This window comes from Phocoena sinus, chromosome 12, assembly GCF_008692025.1.
Source record: "Phocoena sinus isolate mPhoSin1 chromosome 12, mPhoSin1.pri, whole genome shotgun sequence".
NCBI lineage: Eukaryota > Metazoa > Chordata > Mammalia > Artiodactyla > Phocoenidae > Phocoena > Phocoena sinus.
In genome coordinates, this window is record NC_045774.1 from 52,908,458 (window position 1) to 52,932,830 (window position 24,373).

The following is a 24,373-nucleotide window of genomic DNA, read 5'->3' on the forward strand; positions in this document are numbered from 1 at the left end:
CTTCTTATCATCCATTTTTCATATTACAACTCAATATAAAATACATGTTAGTGTTTAATAAATTTCCTTTGACTGTCAAGTCATGCTTAATAAGAACAGTAACAGCACTTATTGAGCAATTACTGTTCACTAGGCGTTCTTCTAAATGCTTTTCATAAATTAACATGTATAATCTTCACATGAAGTTGTAACAAATGATACAGAAACATCTCTATACATACTCTTCACCCAGTTACCCCAACTGGTGACGTCTTCTATAACTACAGTAAAATATCATAGCCAGGAAAAGTGACGTTGATACAATCCACAAACTTTATTCATATTTCATTAGTTTTGTTCCAACACAAAGGCTACCCTTTTATAGCTCAGCCTCCAACCTCACTTTCTCCTTTCCCTGACCTCTGACAACAACTAATTTGTTCCCCATTTTTAAAATTTTATCATTTTACTAATGTTATGTAAGTATAATCATATAGTACATAAGCTTGAGATTGGATTTTTTTCACGTAGTGTAATTCCCTTGCGTTCCATACAATTTGTTGCATGTATTAATAGGTTTTTACATTATTATTACTGAGTAGTATTCTGTGGTATAGATATACCACTGTTTAACCATTCACCTGTTGAAAGACATTGGGATTGTTTTTGCTATGAACAATTGTGTACAATTTTTTTGAGAACATATGTTTGCGCTTCTCTGGAAGTACTCAAGAGTACAATTGCTGGGTCATATGGTAAATGTATGTTTAGTTTTGTAAGAAACTACCTTACCCTTTTCCATAAGAGCTGAACCATTTTACATTTGTACTAGCAATAGTACGAGAGATCTCGTTTCTCCACATGCTCACCAGCATTTGGTATTATTACCATTTTTTATTTTAGACATGCTGGTAGGTGTGTAGGGATGTTGTATTGTGGTTTTAATTTGCATTTCCTTAGTGGCTAATGACATGTCAAACATCTTTTTATTATTAATTAATTTTATTTATTTATTTTTGGCTGAGTTGGGTCTTCGTTGCTGCGGGTAGGCTTTCTCTAGTTGCGGCGAGCGGGGGCTACTCTTTGTTGTGGGGCGCAGGCTTCTCATTGTGGTGGCTTCTCTTGTGGCGGAGCACAGGCTCTAGGCATGCAGGCTTCAGTAGTTGTGGCATGCGGGCTCAGTAGTTGTGGCTCACAGGCTCTAGAGCGCAGACTTAGTAGTTGTGGCGCACGGGCTTAGTTGCTCTGCGGCGTGTGGGATCTTCCCGGACCAGGGCTCAAACCTACATCCCCTGCATTGGCAGGCGTATTCTTAACCACTGCGCCACCAGGGAAGCCCTCAAACATCTTTTCACGTGCTTATTTGCCATATGTATATCCTGTTTGGTGAAATGTCTGTTGGTGTCTTTTGCTTATTTTCTAATTGAATTCTTTGTGTTTTTTACTGTTGGATTTTTAGAGTTCTTTATATATTCTGGATACAAGACCTTAGTTGGATATGTAGTCTTGCAGATATTTTCTTTCAGTCTTGCCTTTTCATCTTCTTCACAGAATCTTTTCTAGAGTAAAAGTTTATTTTGGTAAGGGTCCAGTTTATCAATATTTCCTTTTATGGATCTTGCTTTTTGGTGTTAAGTTCTAGACCAACTCTGAATCAAGTCCTAAAGTGACTTTGCTTTTTTTACCCTGCCATATAAAAACATTACAACATAAGCTGAATTTCATGATTCTGGACCTTTTAGCATCTAGATAAGTGAACTTAGAGAAAGTAGATTAAAACTAAAAAGAAATAAAATTTGAGTCTGCTAAATTGGGACAGTATTAAGTTAAAATATTCATTACAGTGCTCTAAAACTGTTGATCGTGGTGGTGGTAATGTTGCGGTGGTAGTGTGTGTTTTAGTGTGTATTTAGGTGGTTGTGTGTACCATGATTGTACTGTGTATATGTTTTATCTCAGAAACTCTGCAGTGTAGATATTACCCCCATTTATACTCATGCATATGTGTGCAAACTTGATTCAGTAAAATCTTACAAATTTAACTTAAAATTTTTACAAATTTAGTTCCTCTGCTTCTGTTCAGTATATCTCCAAGGTAAATCAACAGCATAACTTTTTCATACAGGAAAAAGTTATTGGTACAGTGATGATTGGTGCCTAAGTAAAGAAGGGATGGGGCACAGCCAGCCAATAGCATCCTAATTTTATATACATCTGATGTGTTTAAGAAATGACTAACAGGGGCTTCCCTGGTGGCGCAGTGGTTGAGAGTCCGCCTGCCGCTGCAGGGCACACGGGTTTGTGCCCCGGTCCGGGAGGATCCCACATGCCGCGGAGCGGCTGGGCCCGTGAGCCATGGCCGCTGAGCCTGCGTGTCCGGAGCCTGTGCTCCGTGGCGGGAGAGGCCACAACAGTGAGAGGCCCGCATAACACAAAAAAAAAGAAAAGAAATGACTAACATATTTAATTTAAAAACTAGCAAGGGCAGTTTCAAATATGACTTTACCAAGTCATATTATTTCTCATGAGAAAGTAATTCTGTTTCTTGAAAGTCCCTGAAATAGTTTGCATATTTACAAATATATGGCTAGATTAAGTGTTGCGTTGTAGTTTTATTACAGTGGCTTTCTTATCTATCAGGCTAAGGTTCAGATTACCATGGATATTGTTAGCATTATCTGGTTTTATGTATATACTAAATCAAAGTTTAAAGAATTCATGTTCGTGGAGTTTTTGTATTTTTAAAATTCTTGCTATATTCAAAAGGAAAATAGCTTTTAAATACTTCCTAGTATAATTTAGTCTTCTCTGCTTAACTCCAACTTAGGTTTAATGAGATCTGTTAAGAAATTTACATGAATTTACCCTTCATTCCCATTGCCCTTTAGAACCTCTGTACAGTAGTTGAATTCCTGATCTGTCTGTGGAGGGCTTTTAAGGATAAGTAACTCAAAATTGAGTACTTTTCATAATCTTTGGTATAACTTACTCAGACACTTAATGGCTCTTTTCTAACATACTAACTTTTTAAGAATGAGAATATGTTTTTTTAATATGATTTTTTAAAATTAATTAATTTATTTTTGGCTGTGTTCAGTCTTTGCTGCTACATGCAGGCTTTCTCTCGTTGTGGCGAGCGGGGGCTACTCCTTTGTGGTGTGCGGGCTTCTCATTGCAGTGGCTTCTCTTGTTGCGGATCACAGGCTCTAGGTGCGCGGGCTTCAGTAGTTGTGGCTCACAGGCTTAGTTGCTCCGCGGCATGTGGGATCTTCCTGGACCAGGGCTCAAACCCGTGTCCCGTGCATTGTCAGGCGGGCTCTTAACCACTGCGCAACCAGGGAAGCCCGAGAATGCAGGTTTTTAAAGGCACTCGAATAAATGTTAAACAGAAAGTGTTTATTCGATTTTTTATTGGGGTATCTTAATAAAGGTTTTTATTATTTGAAAAACAGCAGTTTACTTTGATGAGAGTTTTCTTGGTTACCATTCTACAGAATTTACTTAGAATATGTGGGCTTTTCCCCCTCCCCGCAAGCAAATAGCATTATAAAGGTTGTTGAAGTTATACCTTTATTATAACTGCTCCACTTTGGGAGAGAGTTGAAAAAAGAGAAGTACAGGGAAATTACAGGGCATTTTTTCTAGGAATGGGAATAGGGGAGAATTTCTGTTTTTTAATATGTGGCTGAGACTACTCAGCCTTTCCTGTTTAGCATATTTTTTCAAATTATTATAATATATATTATATTATTAGAGTTAAGCCACCTCATAGTTTTGTCACTAAGTAGGGGGCGAATGAATCTTGAAAAGATTTATTTGGCTTTGCTGAAAACCTTAGTATTTTCAGATCAGAGCATGGATGATACATTTTAACTTTTTTTAAACTGGGGGTACAGTCCTGCCCCTCCTTTTCTACTGACCGGGGCCTAGTTGTCATCACATAGGCTTGCATTACTCAGACAGCCTCTCACCGATCATGCTGATGTTACCTCTTCACCAAGTCATTGTACACAGAGCTGCTTTCCATCAGTCTTCAGAAAAAGCCTCTTTCATCACGTCACTTCCTTTGCTAAAAAGTCTTAAAAGCCTCTTCATTGCCTGGAAGATAGAAAGCACTAAGTGGGTGGTGGCTATTTTAAATTATTACTGCAGTCCCCTATTCATTTCTTTTTTCTCTGAATTCTTCTAACCTTTATTATCTTCACATAGTTAATCCTTGATTGTGCATGATATCATTCTCAGTTTCACCTGTGGGAAAACTATGAGCTTCCAAAATTGAAGGATATCAATCACACTTTTAAAAAAGATTTTTACTGGTGTATAATTGATTTACAGTGTTGTGTTAGTTTCAGGTGTACAGCAAAGTGAATCTGTTACACAAATACATATATCCACTCTTTTTTAGATTCTTTTCCCATATAGGCCATTACAGAGTATTGAGTAGAGTTCCCTGTTCAATCATACTTTTAAAAAATGAAGAGTTCAGTTAGTGAAGTGAATTGCATTATATTCAGTGCATACTTATTAAAATTTTAGTTTTTTTCATACTTTCCATATATGCTCAACTGTATTATTGTAACACTGTTTTTAACATTTATTATGTATTCACTGAACACACAGTGTAAAGCCAGGAGAGGTACTCACATGCTTGCACCACATCTAGCTTTTCTTACATCGTAGTTTATGTCTGCGCTTAAAATCAGATGTTTTTTTTACCAAATCTGGTAAAAGTTATCTTGAAGAAGTTGAGATATATACCTCTGTGATTTAAAAACAAACAAACAAACAGGGACTTCCCTGGTGGTCCAGGGGGTAAAACTCCGCGCTCCCAAAGCAGAGGGCCCCGGTTCTATACCTAGCTGGGAAACTAGATCCCACATGCGTGCCACAACTAATGATAACGCGTGCTGCAACTAAACATGCCGCAACCAAGACCCGGTGCAGCCTAAATAAATAAATTAATTAAAAAACGAACAAACAAACCAAAAACTTGTCTTTAATGGCTAGGTATTTGAAATCATTTTCTTATAAAATATAAGGTATTACTCTGTTCCTGTAGGTTTTTACGATTTTTCGTTCCAGGAAGCTTAAAACAAAAACTTAGCATCTTAAAATGAAATACCAATTAAGAGTTGTGGTGGGTATTATTCCCCTTATCATTTACTTATTCCGTTCTTGGCAGTTCTCCTATTCCCAGAATAAACGTAAGAGGTATGGAATGTCCCAGATTTCCAAAGAAACTGGGTGCAAGATCATAGAACTCAAAAACGACAGTGCTATTTATTCATAGATTGGCTGATTCCAGAGCCTCCGCAGTCTGTCGTGGGGAGGCTTCATCATTGTTGTCGTGTTTCTAGAGAGGGAGTTTGAGAAAATTAAACCTAATTTTTCGAATGGGTAAGACGTTGAAATTCTTAGCAATAAATTATGACATAGTGCTAATAACAATTGTCAGAGGAAATACATCTACTATTTTGAAATTTGTTGAACCTATAGAAAAGATAAAATAATAAAACAACTAAGACCATATAATACCCTTCACCCGGATTCACCAGTAATTAACATTTTTTCACATTTGCTGTCTCTTTCTACACACACACGCTTTCTCGCTCCCCTCCCCCAACCATTGGACTGTAGGTTTCAGACATCATGGTACCTTACTCCTAAATACTGGATCATGAATTTCTTAACAATAAGGATATTGTCCTTATAAACATTGTCACACCTAAGAAATTTGACATTAATTTAATAATATTATCTAATGTTCATTTCGTATTTCCCCATTTATTCCAAAAATGTCTTTTATAGCTGATCTTTTTAAATTTCTTTCTCCAATCCACTATTCAGTCAGACTTTTGTGTTTTGTATTTGGTTGTTATATCTTGTCAGTCTCTTTTAATCTTTTTGTATTGTTTCTGTTTTTTTAATGCCTTTGACTTTTTTAAAGTGTTCAGGCCAGCTGTGTTTAGAATGCTGCACCTTCTGAGTTTGTTTTATTGCTTCCTGTGATTAGATTTACTTGAGTTTGTGTTAAGCATTTTGGGCCATAATACCACATTTGTGATGTTATATGCTTCTGATTACACTATATCAGAAGACAGCTAATGCCAGCTTTAAATTTCTGATCTATTAGTTCATATTCGCAGCAACAGAGACTTAATTGTTTGAAATCTTTTTTCATTTTTCGAATAGACAACAACTGAACGGCCTTTCATTCAGAAGCTTTTTCGTCCTGTGGCTACAGATGGACAATTGCATACACTAGGAGACCTCCTCAAAGAAGTCTGTCCTTCTGCAGTTGCTCCTGAAGGTAATATAATCAGCAACATTAAAACATCTCTTTCATTTCTCTTTGTTACTGAAGTAACATAAGCATTCTATATTTATAAATAACAGTTATTAGTTACTTTAGGAAGATATTTTCATTATCTTGTTCATCTTTTGAAATAGAAGCATGTGATATTTAACTTACTATTTTATAAATTATTGACACTAAGAGAATAAGAATTTCACTCTCTTTAACAAACTAAAATACACTTTTAAAATTACTCTCATATTTCTGGGGCTTGCATCTTTCATTTGTGAATTCAGTTCTGGTAAACATTATTTTTAATCTCGCATTGTGTTTCTTCATTCTAAAGGAATAAGAGATAGTAAAAAAAAAAAGAAAAGGTCTTGCCTTTGGTTGATATTTTAAAATTCAAAATATTGAATAATGGATACGTATTTTATTTGAATTTTTTGCTACTCTTTAATGTTTTACTCAGCATTGTTCTCTGAGGCTTTAACATTTCACAAGTCCAGTCAAGAGCTTGCCCTGTTTTGTAGTCCTCATTTTGTAGCTTAGGTTAAGACTGTTTTCCTGTAAGCAGAGGAAAAATATAAAAATCACAATTCTCTTTTCTTAATTGCAACATAAGGAACACTAGGAAAATGCAGAAAACTAGGGGGGAAATGCTATAGACCCCTAACTCATAGAGGCCACTATTGACACACACATGCAGATATATACTTGAATATTTGGGGGGGGGGTGTGTATAAAATTATATGTCCTGCTGCTTTTTTCACCTAACATAACATGATAGTCATTAAAAATTCTTTAAAGCTATGTTTTTAAATACCAGCACTATGGTCCTTTATATCAATGCACCATAATTTGACCATCACCCTGTTACTGAATGACTTGTCTTATTATTGGTTACACTAAGCTGTAGGGGAAATTTCAGTGGCATATTGCTGTATTTGTTAATATATTGCCTAGACTCGGATTTATCATATAGAAAAACATTTAAAACTTGCCACTTTAAATCCTTTATGGGAAGAGGTAAGGCATTAGTAAATACAAAGGTAATACTTCAGTAGATAATGCTGTGTTTCTTATTAATATATCCTAAGTTGTGGTGATGGCAGTATTATTTACATGACTTGTAACTATATCACACAGTTCAAGAATCATATAGTATCTATGGAAATGGTTTGCCTATTAAGTAGAATTAGAAATAGTAGGATTGAGAGGAATGTTGATATTCTAGCCTAAAAGACTAAACAAAGAATATGGAACTCAAAATGTATGCTATTTGACCTGTGACTATAACTATTTTTCTTAATTAAATATGCTTGCCTTTCCTGGCATTCCTATGTATATCTAGCACTTTGAAAATACACAAAGGCTCAAAAGGAGGGGAGAAGAGGGGCATCTGAAATACCATCAGAACCAGTTCCAGAAGGGATCAATAGAAAAGATCATTGACCACTACTCAAAATTATGAAAATTGAGCAAGTTTCATTGGTTTAAGAGGTTACTAAATAACCTCTAAGTTATAACCTCTTATAATAACCTTACGGTTTACTAAATATAGTAAACTATATTTACTGAGTCATTTGTCACCACTGTACTATACTAGTCAAGGTTTTTGATACTGTCATACATACTCATATCTCTAATAATAGGAAAATACTATCTTATAATCCTAATCTTCTTTATTGCTATATAGTTTCCATTTTCAGTAAGAGTTTGTGTTAAATAATTTTTTTGCCATTCAGTGATTTTTATTTTTATTAAATTTATAGAGTTGTGCAGCCATCGCCACAATCTAGTTTTGGAATATTTCCATCACCTCAGAGTTCCCACGTGCTTGTTTGTAGCTAATTTCTGCTCCTATTGCCAATTATAGACAATTACCAGTCTGCTTTCTGTCTCTGTAATTTACCTCTTTTGGATATTTCACATAAAGGGAATTATACAAAATTGCAACTGATTGTTTTCACTTAGCATAATGTTTTTGGGTTTCATTCATATTGTAGTATAAATTAGTAGTTTGTTCCTTTTTATTCCTGAGTAGTATTCCATTGGGTGTATGTATCACATTTTGTTTATTCACCAATTGATGGGCATTTGGGTTGTTTCCACCTTTTCACCTTTATGAATGATGCTGCTCTGAACATCCACATACAGGACATATGTTTTCATTTTTCTTGGGTAGATTCCTAGGAGTGGAATGGCTGGGTTGTATGGTAAGTTTATATTTAATTTTTTAAGAAGCTGCTAAACTTTTCCAAAGTGGCTTCACCATTTTCCAGTTCTACCAGCAATGAATGGGGATTCCAGTTTCTTCACATCTTCATCAGTGTGTATATTTTTTGTCTTATTATAGCCATCCTAGTGTTGTGTAGTGGTGTCTCATGTTGGTTTTTTAAAATTTCCCTAATGACTAATGATGTTGAATGTTTTCATGTGCTTATTGTTACTCATGGATATATTTGATGAAATGTCTTATGTAAATCCTTTTCTCATTTTTTTCATGGATTATATGTCATATAATCCATGAGTTTTGAGAGTTATTTATATATTCTTTATACAAGTACTTTACCAGACATGGTTTGTAATTATTTTCTTCTAGTCTGAGACTTACCTTTTCATTTTTTTGGAAGAGTAAAAAATATTTTATTTTGATGAAGTCCTATTTATCAAGGTTTTTAATACATGTGTTCAGTTAAATAATCAAATATTTTTTCTAGTAGACAATACACTTGTATAGTTCCAAAATCTAAAAGTTTATAAAGGAATTTAGTGAAAAGTCTCTATCTCAACTCGTATACATAAAATCCTGACTCAGTTCCCCTCTCCAGAGACAACCAGTGTTGCCATTTTCCTGTAAATCCTCACAGAGATAGTTAAGTAAACTTTTTAGTTTTGAACTCAAGTTATAGAAATTTGGACTGGGATATTCCCAGTAATTTTAGGAATAATCTTATTTTTCCAATTCATTTGATCCATGCTATAAGGGTTTTCTGTGTGTTTTTAAAATCTATTTAATGTCTATTTTGCTACATTCTTGAAGATTCGGGAATATAGACTAGTTTTTCCATTTGAAGTATAATTAAGAGATTGATCATTTTTATTGCTGTCAGAGACAGGACCCACAGGCTGCCCCCACTGCAAGCATTGGCCTTCAGTTATTCATTTCTCTGCACTGTATTTTTCTTTCTTTTTGAGTACTTTGCAGTATTTTAAAGAACATCGAAAAATGCTTTTATTAATTAAGAGTAAATTGAAATTTAAGCTAAAGCTTAATGTTGAAATGGCTACCTGATTGTACTTTTCTTAGATGTTTTTTGACAATCTTCTTTCCAGAACACTGTCATATAAAATGTACTTCTTTATAACATCCTTGACTATTGAGTGAGAACATCACAATAAGACTCAAAACCTTAATAAAACTGTTCTACTATAAGGCGCTAGCCCCCCAACTGGCAGCACAGTTATCAACAAATCCACAGAATGATGAGACAAAACCTTAGTGGAGGGAGAGCAGGAAGAAATTGGTTGGGTGTTAATTTTGTATTTGACATCTTTAAAGAATCATATAACTGTTGAACCTTAGAGTTATTTTGGTTCAGTCTCTTAGGGTTTTTTTTTTGTTGTTGTTGTTTTGTGGTACGCGGGCCTCTCACTGTTGTGGCCTCTCCCGTTGTGGAGCACAGGCTCCGGACGCACAGGCTCAGTGGCCATGGCCCACGGGCCCAGCCGCTCCACGGCATGTGGGATCTTCCCAGACCGGGGCACGAACCCGTGTCCCCTGCATCGGCAGGCGGACTCTCAACCACGGCGCCACCAGGGAAGCCCCAGTCTCTTCGTTTTTTAGATGATTTGCTAAAGGTCTCTTAGCTGCTTAATTGTAGAACTAGGTTTAGAACTCAAGTCTCATCTCCTGGTCCATTGGTTTTTCCACTTTACTATGCTACCATTTATTTTCATTTTCACCTTTTCAATCTTTTCACTTTTTTGTTTACTTTAAAATAACATTCTGAAATGTTTGCTTTTTCCTAACTCAATTTATTCTATGATTTGTGTTTAGTACCTAATCTGGCCTGCACGCAAGACCTACACTTTTCTTTCAGTGTTCTGTGGCGTGATATTAGGGACCTGAGCTGCTGTTGTTACTGTAGTGTTCCTGTGTATAATTCTGGCTACTCTTCTTGTTGATTTTATGAAAATGCTGTCTATGACATTCTGACATGTAAATGATAAGCAGTCACGTGGTTTGAGCTGACACATTTGTCAGAATGCACCTTAGTGCTTTTTTGCCATTCCTACACCCAGATCACAGTACATATACAAAGTTACTGTGGTCCTGCACAAGAATGGCGCACACATTTGTGAGGCTTTTTTATTCCTTTAAAGATTCTTTATTCTCTCCTAAATTTTTTTAGAACATTTTTAAAATATTTATTTATTTTTGGCTATGTTAGGTCTTTGCTGCTGCATGCGGGTTTTCTCTGGTTGTGGCGAGTGAGGGCTACTCTTCGTCGTGGTGCACGGGCTTCTCATTGCGGTGGCTTATTGTGGAGCATGGGCTCTAGGCGCATGGGCTTCAGTAGTTGTGGCTCACAGGCTCAGTAGTTGTGGCTCGTGGGCTCTAGAGCGCAGGCTGAGTAGTTGTGGCGCACGGGCTTAGTTGCTCCGTGGCATGTGGGATCTTCCCGGACCAGGGCTCAAACCCGTATCCCCTGTGTTGTCAGGCGGATTCTTAACTACTGCACCACCAGGGAAGCCCTCTCCTAAATTTTTAACCTGCACTACCTGCCCATCCATTCCTAAATAATACACAAGGTGACTCCCCTTGTTTTTTGGGTCCTTTTTAAAGGGAGGGCAGTGAGGTAGCCACTCACAGCATTAATCCACTAACCTGCCTCTTAGGCAGATATCTTTTTGTGACAGACTTCTTCCCACCCAAACTGTCACATGCTTGTATCCATCAGGGAACATACACATACCATACACATACTTCATTGAAATGATGTAAATAGTACGTATACTTTTGAGGTACTCTTGATGGTACATTTCATACCAGGAGGAGGCCACATTTCTAATACCAGTATCTTATCTTTGGAAAAACTTCTATTTGCCTCTTCTTTTTGTCACCTCATTGGAAAATAACTGTCAGTCATTTCAGGATCTATGGGGAGTATTCAAAACATCAAGTCACTCTTTCAGTAAAAAACATTACTGTCTCGTTCAGTACACCTGTGATATTGTCCGTAGTGAAGCATTTTGAAACACCTGCACCCAACTTAAGTTGAAAGTGAAAGACTTTAAGATTGGGTGTGTATGGATAAGAACTAGCTGTCATCACATGATTACAGGAGAAAGTGCTTCATAAAAGTTATGTTGCACCATTGTCTACTATTCCTTACAACAAGTGATTCATGCATGACGGAATTCTGCCTTATTTCATCATATGAAGGTAGAATGTACTAATATGCATGAAGACGTGCTTTAGGTCATTATTCTTATAACTAATGATGAGCTGCTTTATGTGTTTCTTTTTTTGTTTTGTAAGTGACTAGATAAGTTAGCCAAGGTAACAGGAAGTAACCAAAGGTGAACTCAGGTAAATTTTTTCTGTGGTGTCAGCAGTAGTTAAAATGACTCAGAGAGCTAAGCTTCTGTAGCAGGCTTGAAGTGAAATTTCTTTCTTTGCCCATTAGAAACAACATACAAAAATTTTTAAAAACTAAAAATCATAGCTTTTATTCTTTTACTTTGGAGAATACAAAAATCTTATAAGCTTTGCCCAATCATGTTTCATTGCTTAGTTTTCTAATGTAATGTATAAAAACCTAGTAAGTTAGGGTTATAAAAATAATAATGTCCATTCTCACTTTTTTTTTTTTTTTTGGCGGTACGCGGGCCTCTCACCGCTGCGGCCTCTCCCGTTGTGGAGCACAGGCTCCGGACGTGCAGGGCCAGCGGCCACGGCTCACGGGCCCAGCTGCTCCGCGGCACGTGGGATCTTCCCGGACCGGGGCACGAACCCGCATCCCCTGCATCGGCAGGTGGACTCCCAACCACTGCACCACCAGGGAAGCCCCATTCTCACTCTTATAAGTTTATTTCAAAGTTCCGGTTGATCAGTCCTCTGTAACAGTTGGGCTCTTATAATCCTGAATTTATATTTGGTATTGTACAGATGGAGTGTGTGTATAGGGAAAGGCTTACATTCAGTGGCAAATTAGTCAGGGTTGCCTGCATCTCTCTTACCAGCAAGTACAGTCTTCTTGCTGCTTGCCTTTTTCCATTTCTGCCCTGCTTCCTGGGATTTTATTTACTCTTTGAGCCCCTTCCCAACTACCATTTAACTTTTGGGTTCCATTTGATGTTGTAGCTTTCATTATTCGTCAGTTTCTTCACATCATACTGTCTTCTGACACTGGGGTTACTAAGGTGTCCCTGCTTTTAAGAAACTTTAGTCCAGTTGGAGTGGACAGAAAGATGCACAGATGTGATATGTGTAGGAATGGAGATATGCAAAAGATAGTAGGAAGATTTATTGTCTTATCCATTCCAGAGTAGGCAGTAAAGACTGAGCTAAGTCTTAAAAGATGAGCAGAAATTAGTTGCAAAGGAGGGACCAGGTCACAGTGTCCCACTGTAGTAGAATCCTTCACTAGTTAGCCAGGGGCTGGTTGCTCAGGGGTAATGTCTAGTCTGAAATGCTGACCTAAAATGTCCCTACTCTATTTCCTGAAAGACTAGCTTTATTTTTCTACTTTTCTCCCATAAATGTGGACAAGATTTTCAATGAGGTCAGATGTGGGGGGAAAGTATTGAGGAACTAAGTGACTAAAATTGATCTTTTATTTGCTTAGTACAAATCTTTTTATTTGTACAAGTCTTTTATTGTACACATCTTTTATTTGTGCTAATGTTTTTGTACAGATCTTTTATTTGTGCTAATCTTTTTTAGTACAAATCTTATTTGTACTAATCTTTTATTAGTACAAATCTTTTATTTGTCAGTACATTAGAATATAATTTTAACAGCTGAGGCTAGGGAGTCATAATATCCCATTTAGGTAGTCTAACTTGAAAATTATACTGCTTTATTTTTGACATGCTTTATGAGAAACCACAGAATAGTTTCTATAAAAAGTAAGGAAAGATGGTGCATTCACATTTTTTTCTCCTTAGCCCCATAGCATATGATTAGATTGTTTTATAAAGTGAATCAGCTGTTTGTTGTAACAGCTTTTTTCAGACATAAAGCAATTAGAGAAAAGAAACATCTATACCGCAAAAAAAAAAAAAAAAAGAAGAAACATGTAAATCTCACATTATTCTTCCAAGGCGGATCCTTCAATTTGAAGTTTGAACTTCAAATTGGCACTTTTGTCAGCATGGTGACACTGACCCCCAAAGAGGTGGCATTTCAATTTGCCAGTTCATGCCACAGAAACATGAAGCCTTCAAACCCCAAACTTCATCAGAATGAGGGTTTAGGAGTAAGAATAATAATCATTTTACAGTTTCAGTAATTCTTTTTTCACTCATTTAAAATTTGTTTTCATTCTAGTATCCTTTTGTACCTTCATGCAAAGGTATGATTGATTGATTTAGAAGATCATTTAGTAGTTGCTTTTTTTTTGATGGTTCTTACTCAATAAAATAAGGGTGTTACCTGCTACGCACCTGATAGGATGGTTGGAGGGTTTAAATGAACAAAAGATTTGTTTAAGTGAGATTTCATAATCTAATATTTTTCACAGTTTTACAATTAACATTTTTTGGTTTTGTTAGTATTTTTTCACAAATAACCGTACTCATAAGAAATTTACCAAGTGGAGTTAGCAAGAACCAGTTTTATTTTTTCCTGTTGTCATTTGTTGATAATCCTACTCTGCAGAGATAAGTACGTGTTGATATTCAGCCTCTGCACCGAAGATAGAGATGTAGGATGAGCTCTAAATGTAAACTGATGTTGGAACCGCTTATACCTCAGGTTATGGCAAGAGTTCCATGCTACTGAGTTTTTAACTTTTTTCAGAAGTTACCTTCTGGATGTGATTAGGAATGCTCTGGTAAGACATAAGTAAGCTTATCTCCATAGTCCCTGCAGCCAGCTGGACTAGCATATACTCGTTAAAATATGTTAAAAAGGAAAAATCTTAAGGCAAGAGGTCCGGAAGTGTTGCTGCTAGTGAAAGCTTTTCATTGAAGACTATAAGCAACAAATCACATATTTATTTGAAGTTTCAGCTATTCACAAATAACCCTGGAAGGCCCATTTGTAACTCCACTGAGGTACTGTGAGCCTGCCATGTGGGACTGGGTCATTGGACTACAGTCTTATCCTAACACTCTCTATTATTCATTGTTTTCTCTCTCTGGGTGTAAAAGAAATGATACAGTGTCATTCACAGTGGTAATACAAGAAGTTCTTCAAATGTAGCCCTCATCAACAAAGATCTACTATATTCAAGTCTGGACAGAAGTAACTTATGAGGCTTATTTTAAACTTGGTAATTATAATATATTTTCTTAAATGTATCATTATGTCATCAAATCTAAACTGAATCGAACTCTTCGCCTTGTTTGTTTGATTCTTCCTCCATCTCTGTGCTTTGTCCCAACACATGGGTAACATGGACTAATTTTGGTGGTACAGAATCTGTTAATGACTTAACCCATTGACATATGTCTTTTCTAAAATGAAAGGAATAATAAACTGATTATTTTCATTATTCTCCGTTAGTGAAGATGGGATTACTGGGCCTGTCAGGAGATGCCTCTGATTTCCTTTATCTAGATCCCAAGAAGTTAAATGAATTAACTTGACTCTTTGAAAAGTGGGAACAGATCTTACACAATTAATATTTCATCTTTAGCACTAGAAAACAATTCCCTTAACAAAATAATAACACATGCAGGCAGTTAAAAGCAAGTCATCTCTTCGTTGAAACAAGTCCTGTGAGACCTTAATCTGACCATATATAAACAGTGTAATTACTGCCTGTATTTTAAATAAAACAATTAGTTTTGAACTATTCTGTAACTCATAATTGACAAATATTAACGGGCCCTATTACACCCAACTAGAATTACTGGATCATTTTATAAAATTAGTTCAAAAACATTTGAACCTATATTTTCAAAGTTTTATTTTTGGGGGCGGGAGGTTTCTTGAAGTGAAGAAGTTTTAATTTCTAACTTGTACCACACTTTTATCTTATCAGGAGGCATTTAATCAGTTTATGTAAATGGTCTCACAGTCACTTAATACAATGTTCTTTTTATAATTATAGCTAATTTGGGGGGTTAAGTTTAAATTTTGGTTTATTACCTCCTCATTAAGAAATATAAAGATTATAAGCAAGTCAGTGAAAGAATTAACATAGACATGTTTTGAAAAATCTTATACAAAATGTTAAGAGTCAAGGCTTTGGTAATATTTTGGACAGAAATAATAAAAATATATATAAAGATAAAATTTACGCATGGGAAAAAATATTCGGTGTATAGTAACTGTGATATTCTATGTTCATTAAAACCTATACTACTAAATGAGCATAGATCCGGAAGAAGTTAATGTAGGTATTTTTAAATAGGTTTGTATTTCTCTGATAAACAGCACTCTCCTTCTGTTTGTGATCATAGGATAAAAGCTCTGTAAGCTTGTATATGTTCATTTTTACTGCTACATCATGTAGTATGCTCTTAAGATTGAGATCTCATTCCCTAGGAAGCATTTCTGTCTAAGATTAATTGCCCTTTTAAAATCAGCGTTTGATGTATTCCTTTGGCTATATCCTGGCTTGGTTTAACCCTCTTTGACCTGACCTCACTGACTATTATCGCTGAAGCTGAGTCAAAATCCTTCAGCATGATGTATGCACTTCAGATTTCAGCCTGTGGTTTTTCATGTCGATGGACTCAATTAGTTGGCGTTTTACTAATGAACATATCAGAAGTTAAAGAATTTGTCAGGGCAACATTGTTCAGAATAGTGACAGTAAAAATGTTTATCTCTGTTTTTCAGAAGTATCAAATAGTTTTCAGAAGTTTTACCTTCAGCATCACACATTCCAAGATAGCAAATCAAGGCATTTTCTGCTGAACTATGTAAAATATAAATGTGAAGCCACAAATCTAAACACAGTGGTTACAACCTTTGGCCTTAGATTTCTATTATTCCATATCCACAAGTGTGAACTAAAAAAACAAGTTACTAATCTGAAATGTTCTGATTAAAAGCACTTTCCCTTAAAGATATATCATCCATTTCTCTAGCTTCCTTTAAATTCAAAGAAGTTTCACATATTTAGTTACACGTATTAATAGTAAGAGTGAAACTCATGCATCTCTCTAGAATCTCAAGTAACCTGTTTTTAAAGACATTTAGGTCATATTCCTTGTTAATAATTGGCTTAAAAATAATGGCTAAAATGCAGATTGGGATGGGGAAGGCTGTGAGCCATTGCTAATAGAAATCTCTAAAAAGCAGATTCATCACATACTCTTAAGTTCTCAAATAATGATATACTTTAAAATGTATAACAAAGATTTTTGAAGTTTTTTTCCCCCCTACTTGAGTTTTTCATCTTTAAAATAAAATAAGAACCATACCTAAAGTCTATTAAGTAACATCACCATAGTACAATAGGGCTCATTTGACTTATCCAGGATGTGCTCTGTTGAATATACATATTTAGAGCAGTACTAGATTTATCCAGAGGGTTTACAGTGCTTAATGACTTTTTAAAAATGTCATTCATTTTGTTGTTTGCATAATGATAGCCTTTGGGTTTTTTTGTTCTCATCTCTCTCTTTTGTTCTTCTTAACACATTCATAAAATCCTTGTGCCACACTGCATAATAATGGGTCTGAGTAATGCAGTGTATGTTAACATGAGGCCAAATTCTCACACCCTTTGCATGCCAGTCACTTAATTAAATCCACAGTTTTTATATACGTTTTGGTATATCACTCACTTTATTGAATGCCTACTATGTCCAAGCCCTGTGCTGGGCTCTGTGCTGAGTGCTTTATTTGGATATCCCATTTGATCCTCTCTGAAACCCTGAAGGTTAGAATTCTTTACCTACACTGTAGGAGGAGGAAACTGGGACTCAAAAGGTTAAGTGATTTGCCTAAGAATTAAAAGCTAGTGTATTATGCTGGTTTAAACTCAAATAGTTCGCTGTCTTTGCATAAAAGACTCATGTACTAGAACTGGAAGACTTGTTACCAATCCTCTGTTTTAGACCAGTGCTTTACAAACTGACCCATGGTGTTGAATCACAAACTGCCATGGATCGTAAGTCAGCAAGCAGCAGGACTTGGGAGACGGGCTTCAATCCCACATCAACCAAAGCTGCCCCACCTTCACCTGTGTTATATATTGTGGTTCTGCATAAGATTTTGTTTGAAGAAAAATTCTATACCCATATTATTATACGATTTATTTAAGGGAACATTTTAAAAAAGACTTTACCCCAGAGATTGATTCAGGTCTGGAGAGGTTATATATTTTTTAAAATCTTCCAAATGATTCTGATGGTCAGCCAGATTTGCAAACCATAGATCTAGACAGACATCTTCACTTTATATATAAGGAAAGAGATGAGTTCTGCCTAGAGTCCTTCATTGTCAGAATTGGAATTCAAGTTGCCTCCCTCCCAATTTGTGTCTTTTTTTAAAGTTCATAATTTTCATTAATGACTTGTTGACTAATATGAATTTTCTTTCTTTTCTTTTTGTTTCTATATGTAATTCTTACTCTTTTAATCATACAGCCAAAATCTGTCTAAATATATTTTTCTTAAAATGTCACACAGCTCTAAAATGCTCACTTTAAAGTAGATGCTAGAATTGTTTGTTTTTATTAGGGTATTGGTGATAATAAAACATTATATGATGTGTTTACATTTTTATCTTTCATAATACTGAGGCTTATAAGTAAGATGAATATAAGAAATGAAATTTTATTATGATATCCTCTGTATTGATTTATGATCTCTTTAGATTTAACATCTAACTCTTAAAGTGAATTTAATTGCTACTCAAAGAAAATGCTTGTCTCTGATATTTTTTTCTGTCCTTTTCCTTAATTCACAAACTCAAAGTATTTATGAATGATTGTCCTTATATTTACAAGATGAATTAAAAGAGTTGTTTTTTTAAATTGCTATGTGGACATTCTACAAAATAATGACATGTATTCTTCAAAATTGTCGAGGTTAAGAAAGACAAGGAAAGGCTAAAAACTGTCCAAGTTAAAGGAGAGTATAGAGACCTGAAAATTAAATGCAGTGTTTGGTTCCTGGACTGAATCTTAGACTGGAGAAAAAAATAATTAGGATAGTTAATAACATTTGAAATGATTACATAATAGTATAATATCAATGTTAATGTTTTTTATTTTGATAACTGTACTATGGTTATATAAAAGAATATTTTTATTAGAAAGTATATACTGAAATATTTAAAGGTAAAGGACTCTGTTTCTAATTTACTCTCAAATGATTCAGAAAGTAGTTATATATATACACAGAATGATAAAGCAAATGGGGTAAAAATGTAAACAGTTGATGACTCTGGGTGAAGAGGAATTCCTTGTGCTATTCTTACAACTTTTCTCTAAGTTTGAAATTATATCCAAATCAAAAGTTACCCCCAAAAGTGCCCTGTATGTGAAAATTTCATATAGAATGAGTTCACTCGATAACTGTCTCAAACGTTTGCCTACTTTAAAGCATCAGACTAACGTTTTTAAAAATCTGAGTGGGTGGGATGTGGAGTAACATATTTCTCCTGAGTCATTTACTTTGTAGTGACATATTTCTTATTCCCAAGTATTAAATTCTAGATTCCCATTTTGAAACACAAAGATATATTTACCAAAAACACGATTTACTTTAGTAGCAGTATCATCAAGTGTTTCCTTTCTGTTAGGGGAAAAAAATCTGCTAAATTTTTACTATATAGTCTTGTTAGCTTTGATATTGCCAAAATGTCCAGTCATGCTTTGTTGTTATTTGTGGTAGCATCAGTTTTGGTGATGGCATATATACTTCTTGGCTTATTTGGAAACATTTTGACTTTTTGTTGTTTCAATAACCAAAACAGTCTTTATCAGTAGAGCTCTTCTACACAGTAGTGGTAGTCATTAGAAACTATTTTCAAAACATTAATTTTGATAGTGTGTTTTACCAGCAGCAAAATGATCCAAGCTCTGAAAACAGTTATTGTCAGGTACCACGCTAGGCACTGAGGATACAGTGATAAATAAGAGAGAAGTATTATTTAAGAGTTTCAAGGAAACTGCTGTCCCATTGTAAGAATCCTTCTGATGAGAGTTACGTCATCAGAGAAAGTCAGAAAACCAAAAAGATAAATATACACAGGTGAAATATTTGGACAGATGTAAGCAGTGACCAAATTATATATTTAAAATCTTAAACTGTTGTGTTGAGGGATATGACATCACTTGCTTAGTTGTCTGTGCTTAGCGACACGTTTATATTCCAGATTAAAAGTGGCCCCAGGTTAAACCAGAGAATCAGGGCTGCCTATTCAGGTTTCTGATAACGTGATTTATTGGGTTTGTTTTACAAAGTGTTTGAATTGTGCTTATGTTCTCCAGCTTCTGCTGTACAGTTCTTAAACTGTCCTCTTGTGTAACAGGGTTATAGCCTTTTGCCTTTCAGACACACCATGCGTCAGTGTGCCACATTTACATGCTGCTTCAGGCAGAGTATTTTGGATATTCAGCTCTATTTCGTAGTATCCAAAGGTGACACTGCTTAAGGAAGAACTTTACAGATAAGGAACTTTGACTCTTACACCACTGCTCTTTAATTTTTTTTTTGACTCAGTGCTAAGTAGGAGGAAGATTCTGAGACTATTAAGGTATTTCAAAGAAATATACAAGAATATAAAGAGAACTACAGCGGAAATGTTTTTAAATATTCTAAGAAAGATTTAATACAGTGAAACCTTGGCAGTCTAGAACTTACAAAGTATGAATCATTCCAGATAGCTGAGGGCTTATCCATTTGAATATCAACATTTAAAAATCTTCTCAAAGTACTAATACTGTGCTTTCTATAGTATTCTGTATATAGCTTAATCTTTTAGTTATAAATGATTCACATCATTATGGAAACCAATCATTGTATTAATACTGTGATCACAACTGTGTAAAAAGTATGTATAGATGCAACAAAGATTGGTGGACAAATCAAAACAATGAGAGAATTTTTTTAAGTTAGTAGTATTATAAGGTGATATCTTTTTCCAAATTTGTTTTAAGCTATGACACAGTGTTTCAGGGTTTTTTGGAGACATTTATTTGGTTATCTTTGGGGTTGATAATATGTTCGTTAGGTCTTTATTTTTGGCATTCTTTTAGCAATTCTCTAGTGTTTTTGTGTCCTCTCATTGTCAATCTGTTGACTGTCACTGCCCAGGACTGTGCTGCCTCTAATAGGGAGTTTAAATATTTCTTTAAAAGGGTCTCTTGTTTCAGGTGCCAGCCAAGCCATTATCACCATACATCATCAGCCCATTTTGCCTAGACATTTGAGCACTAGGGATGCAAAAGTCATTTTGAACAGAGCAGAAAGGAAAAATAGGGTATTTCCTTCTCATACAGTTCCATGAATTCCCTGTTTCCTTGCTGTCTTCTGTGTCCAGGAAGCTGAGAGATTTAGACGTTGTAGATTGAAGAGACTAAAAGAGACAAACCAAGAATTGTGCTAAAGGAGTGATACAAAGTTTCTTGAAGGTTCTTTGTTTTGTTTTATTTTGTTTTCTGTTTTTAGAAAAAGAGTTTGGTTTTACTTTCTTTTTTTTTTCTGTAGCAACCAAGCATGCTTCCGTTTTCTTTAAAGATCGTCAGTATATCATACAAAAATCATAAAAGACACAAAACTAATCTTAAATTTAATTTGTAATAAAATTTGAACTTCAGAGAAGAGCGTGAATTTCAGCAACGTTTTAATTAGCGAATGGGTGTTAACAAAAATCAATCAAGTTTCAGTACTCTGAAACAGAAATCCCTGAGTCAGACTCCCAGTTCCTTCTCATTAAAACTTTAACTCTTCTTCTAATAGTCCCTAAAATTTTCTCATACATATATGAACAGCTTTATTGAAAATTAACTTACAGCTCCCATCTGTTTTATTAAACATCTTCCTAAACACTGCTCTTATTCTTGATGACTTCTAGACACCTTTCTGTTTTGTATGTTTTAAATATGTATTGACCTACTTCACCCACCTGTCATTTTTAATAACTGTATAGTACAGTTTTTAATGTGTAACTAAAATAAATTTTGGTCAGTGGGTACAATGGGCTGTTTTCTCCACTGTGGTTTCATTAACGTCAATCTTAGGTAAGCACAGTAATTAAGAAAGAATGAATACTTTCACATATAGCAACAGAATTTTTATCAGAATTCATTGTAACTCTCAGGTTTCTGTTTTGGGTGATACATATTGCAACATTTGAACTTTCTCCATGTCCACATTTCCTGCTCAGGAAACAGACCAGGTTTTTAACCTGTTAAAGCAGTAAAATCCATTTAATTCACTGAGGATTCTCAAAGGCAACAGATTATTTTTTCTTCAACTGTTTTGACTCTTATCGATTATTGTTGGATTTCTTTCTTGGAATAGATGGGGGAAAAAAGAATCAAGTGATGATTCATGGAATTGAACCAATGTTGGAAACACCTTTGCAGTGGCTGAGTGAACATCTGAGCTACCCAGATAATTTTCTTCATATTAGTATCATCCCGCAACCAACAGATTGAAGGATCAACCATTTGCTTAAACGGAATCACCGTTAAACAGGATTTACCAGAGCATGTCACCTTTCTGCTTCAATCAGGTTTGGTGGAGGCAGCCTGACCAGAAACACTGCTACAAGCCAAACAGGAAAAAGATTCCATGTCAGATAAGGGCACTTGGGCTGGTCTTACTTTGCATCACCACTGCTTTCCTCCGCTGCCGTCATTAAACCTCAGCTGCGACATGAAAGACTTTACAGGACCACTGCAAGTCTTCTGTTTTCTTGTAAAATATAATGAAGCTGAAGCCTTTGGCCTAAGAAGAAAATGGAAATATGTGCCACTCAATTTGTATTTCTGATTAACAAATAAACAGGGGTATTTCCTAAGGTGACCATGGTTGAACTTTAGCTCAAGGGAGTGGAAACATTGGTTTAATTTTCAAGAGCATTAGACTTAAGAAAGTAAAAGAGAAATTCTGTTATCAATAACTTTCAGTAATTTTTTGTAAAAGATCAAATTACAGTAAACCCATCTTTCCTTAATGAAAATTTCCTATGTTTACAGTCTGTCTATTGGTATGCAATCTTGTAACTTTGATAATGAACAGTGAGAGATTTTTAAATAAAGCCTCTAAATATGTTTTGTCATTTAATAACATACAATTTTGTCATTTTTCCAGTACTTTCTGACTCACATACATTAGATCACTGTTTTTACTCTGTGTGTTACCTTTCAGTCTGGCCATCATTGGCATGGAATGGGTGTAGGGCATAGGATAACTTGTCTCAGGAGCTGTCATAGAATTTCTTGCTGCCGATTTTTAAATCTGTGTTATTTACACTAAAAGTATAAATAATGTTGCCATTTATCATTGCTGTTTTATCACTGTAAATCTGTCAAATCATAGTATCTTAAGCATCTGTATAATTTTACATTTTTTTTGGAAAAACCCATTCCTTTTCAAGCTAGTGTTTTTCATTGGCCTCAGGTCTAATGTTTCACGGTGGTCCCTGGTAGCCAATCTTTGAAGTTTAAAGATTACCGATCTCCAGACTGCAATAGCTTTTCCTTAACTTTACCAAAAATATTCAGAGGTTACTAGAGTTCTTATTCAAATACGGAAATTTTTGCTGCACTTTATTACCACGCTGCTGGGATTCTACCAGCTGGACGTGCTTGTGCGTTACACTTTGTTTCTTGTGAGCTAGCTTGCCGTGCATATTGAATGTTGACCCGTTTGAGTATGCTAAAAGACAGTATCATACAATAATGGTTTTAGATTCCAAAATAAAGATGAATGTTTTTCTCATAAAAAAAAAATTGTACGAATGTGAAGTGAGATCCTGCTAGTGCTCACTGCTTCCTTTTTCCTTTTATGATTTTCACTAATCAGCAGCAGACTTATCCACAGAATGAGATAAAGTTAGTCAAAGATCAAATATTCTGGAATGGAAAGTATAAGCCTCAATCCAAAAGGAAAACATAGGGTACCAATATGATCAGAGAAAAATGGAAGCAAGTAGCAAATACTTGGCTAATGTCAATAAAATGAAAAGTGCCATTTTAGTAAGGCAGAAAAAATAGTAATCTTTCAGTTACTTAAGGATTAAAAAACCCACTGACTTGTATTTTTTCAAAAGAGGTTGATCTGAATATGATTGTTCACGTTAAAAGTGTTTATTCATCTATTCAGTTTGGGGATTTTCCCTCTTGATGTTTTGACAGACTGATGTGAGCTTCAGTGAGCAAAGGGATCAAAATGCCAGGAGTGCTAAGCTGTGAAGAAGATAAGTGTGGTAAGAGCAGTAAGCCATAGTAGTTTTCACAGACAAGACCAATGCATGGTCTCTGCAGTGGGCTCAAGTGAGCTACTGATCTTTACTTCCAGGTTTGAAAGTAAGTTTTATCAAGCCATTTCCCATTTTTACCTCCTTGTTCATTATTACACCAGCGTCATAACTGTATTTCTCTACTCCAGTCCCAGGTAAGTCAAGCTTCTGATACCCAGAGAAAGAATAAAAACAGAAATTAGTGCTGGCTTAAATATCTATTTTTGTTTCTTTTTATTTGAATATTTAAATTTTATGGTTTATTAAAAAATTAAATTAATTGTGTGTCTGTCTTTATTTCTAGAAGTTGAAAATGAAATTTACTATAAATCAGGTTACCTATTGGGGAAATCATTAAAATTTCCATATTCTTACACCTGTCATAAAAGTTTCTCAAAGAAATAACCGACAGGAGGGTTAAAGGAGAACATGAAAGAAAACTGGAGAGGACCACAAACCTCAGTGTGCTTGTTTAACTCATCCTTGGC

At 35.2% G+C, this 24,373-nt stretch overlaps 1 protein-coding gene across 7 annotated transcripts in view; it reads left to right on the plus strand.

Moving 5' to 3' along the window:
* Positions 1 to 24,162, plus strand: part of ATG5 (autophagy related 5) — a 118,556-nt gene extending 94,394 nt beyond the window's left edge. For 3 of the 7 annotated variants that reach the window (XM_032651307.1, XM_032651304.1, XM_032651303.1), the window contains 2 exons: positions 6,172 to 6,289; positions 21,941 to 22,695. In XM_032651307.1, the coding sequence (XP_032507198.1) occupies positions 6,172 to 6,289; positions 21,941 to 22,077 (255 nt within the window). In that variant the 3' untranslated portion in view covers positions 22,078 to 22,695. Of the gene's footprint in view, positions 1 to 6,171; positions 6,290 to 21,803; positions 21,867 to 21,940 lie in introns of those variants that run through there. The other 4 variants (XM_032651309.1, XM_032651305.1, XM_032651306.1 and 1 more) reach the window with 3 other exon arrangements.
* Positions 24,163 to 24,373: the final 211 nt, after the last annotated feature.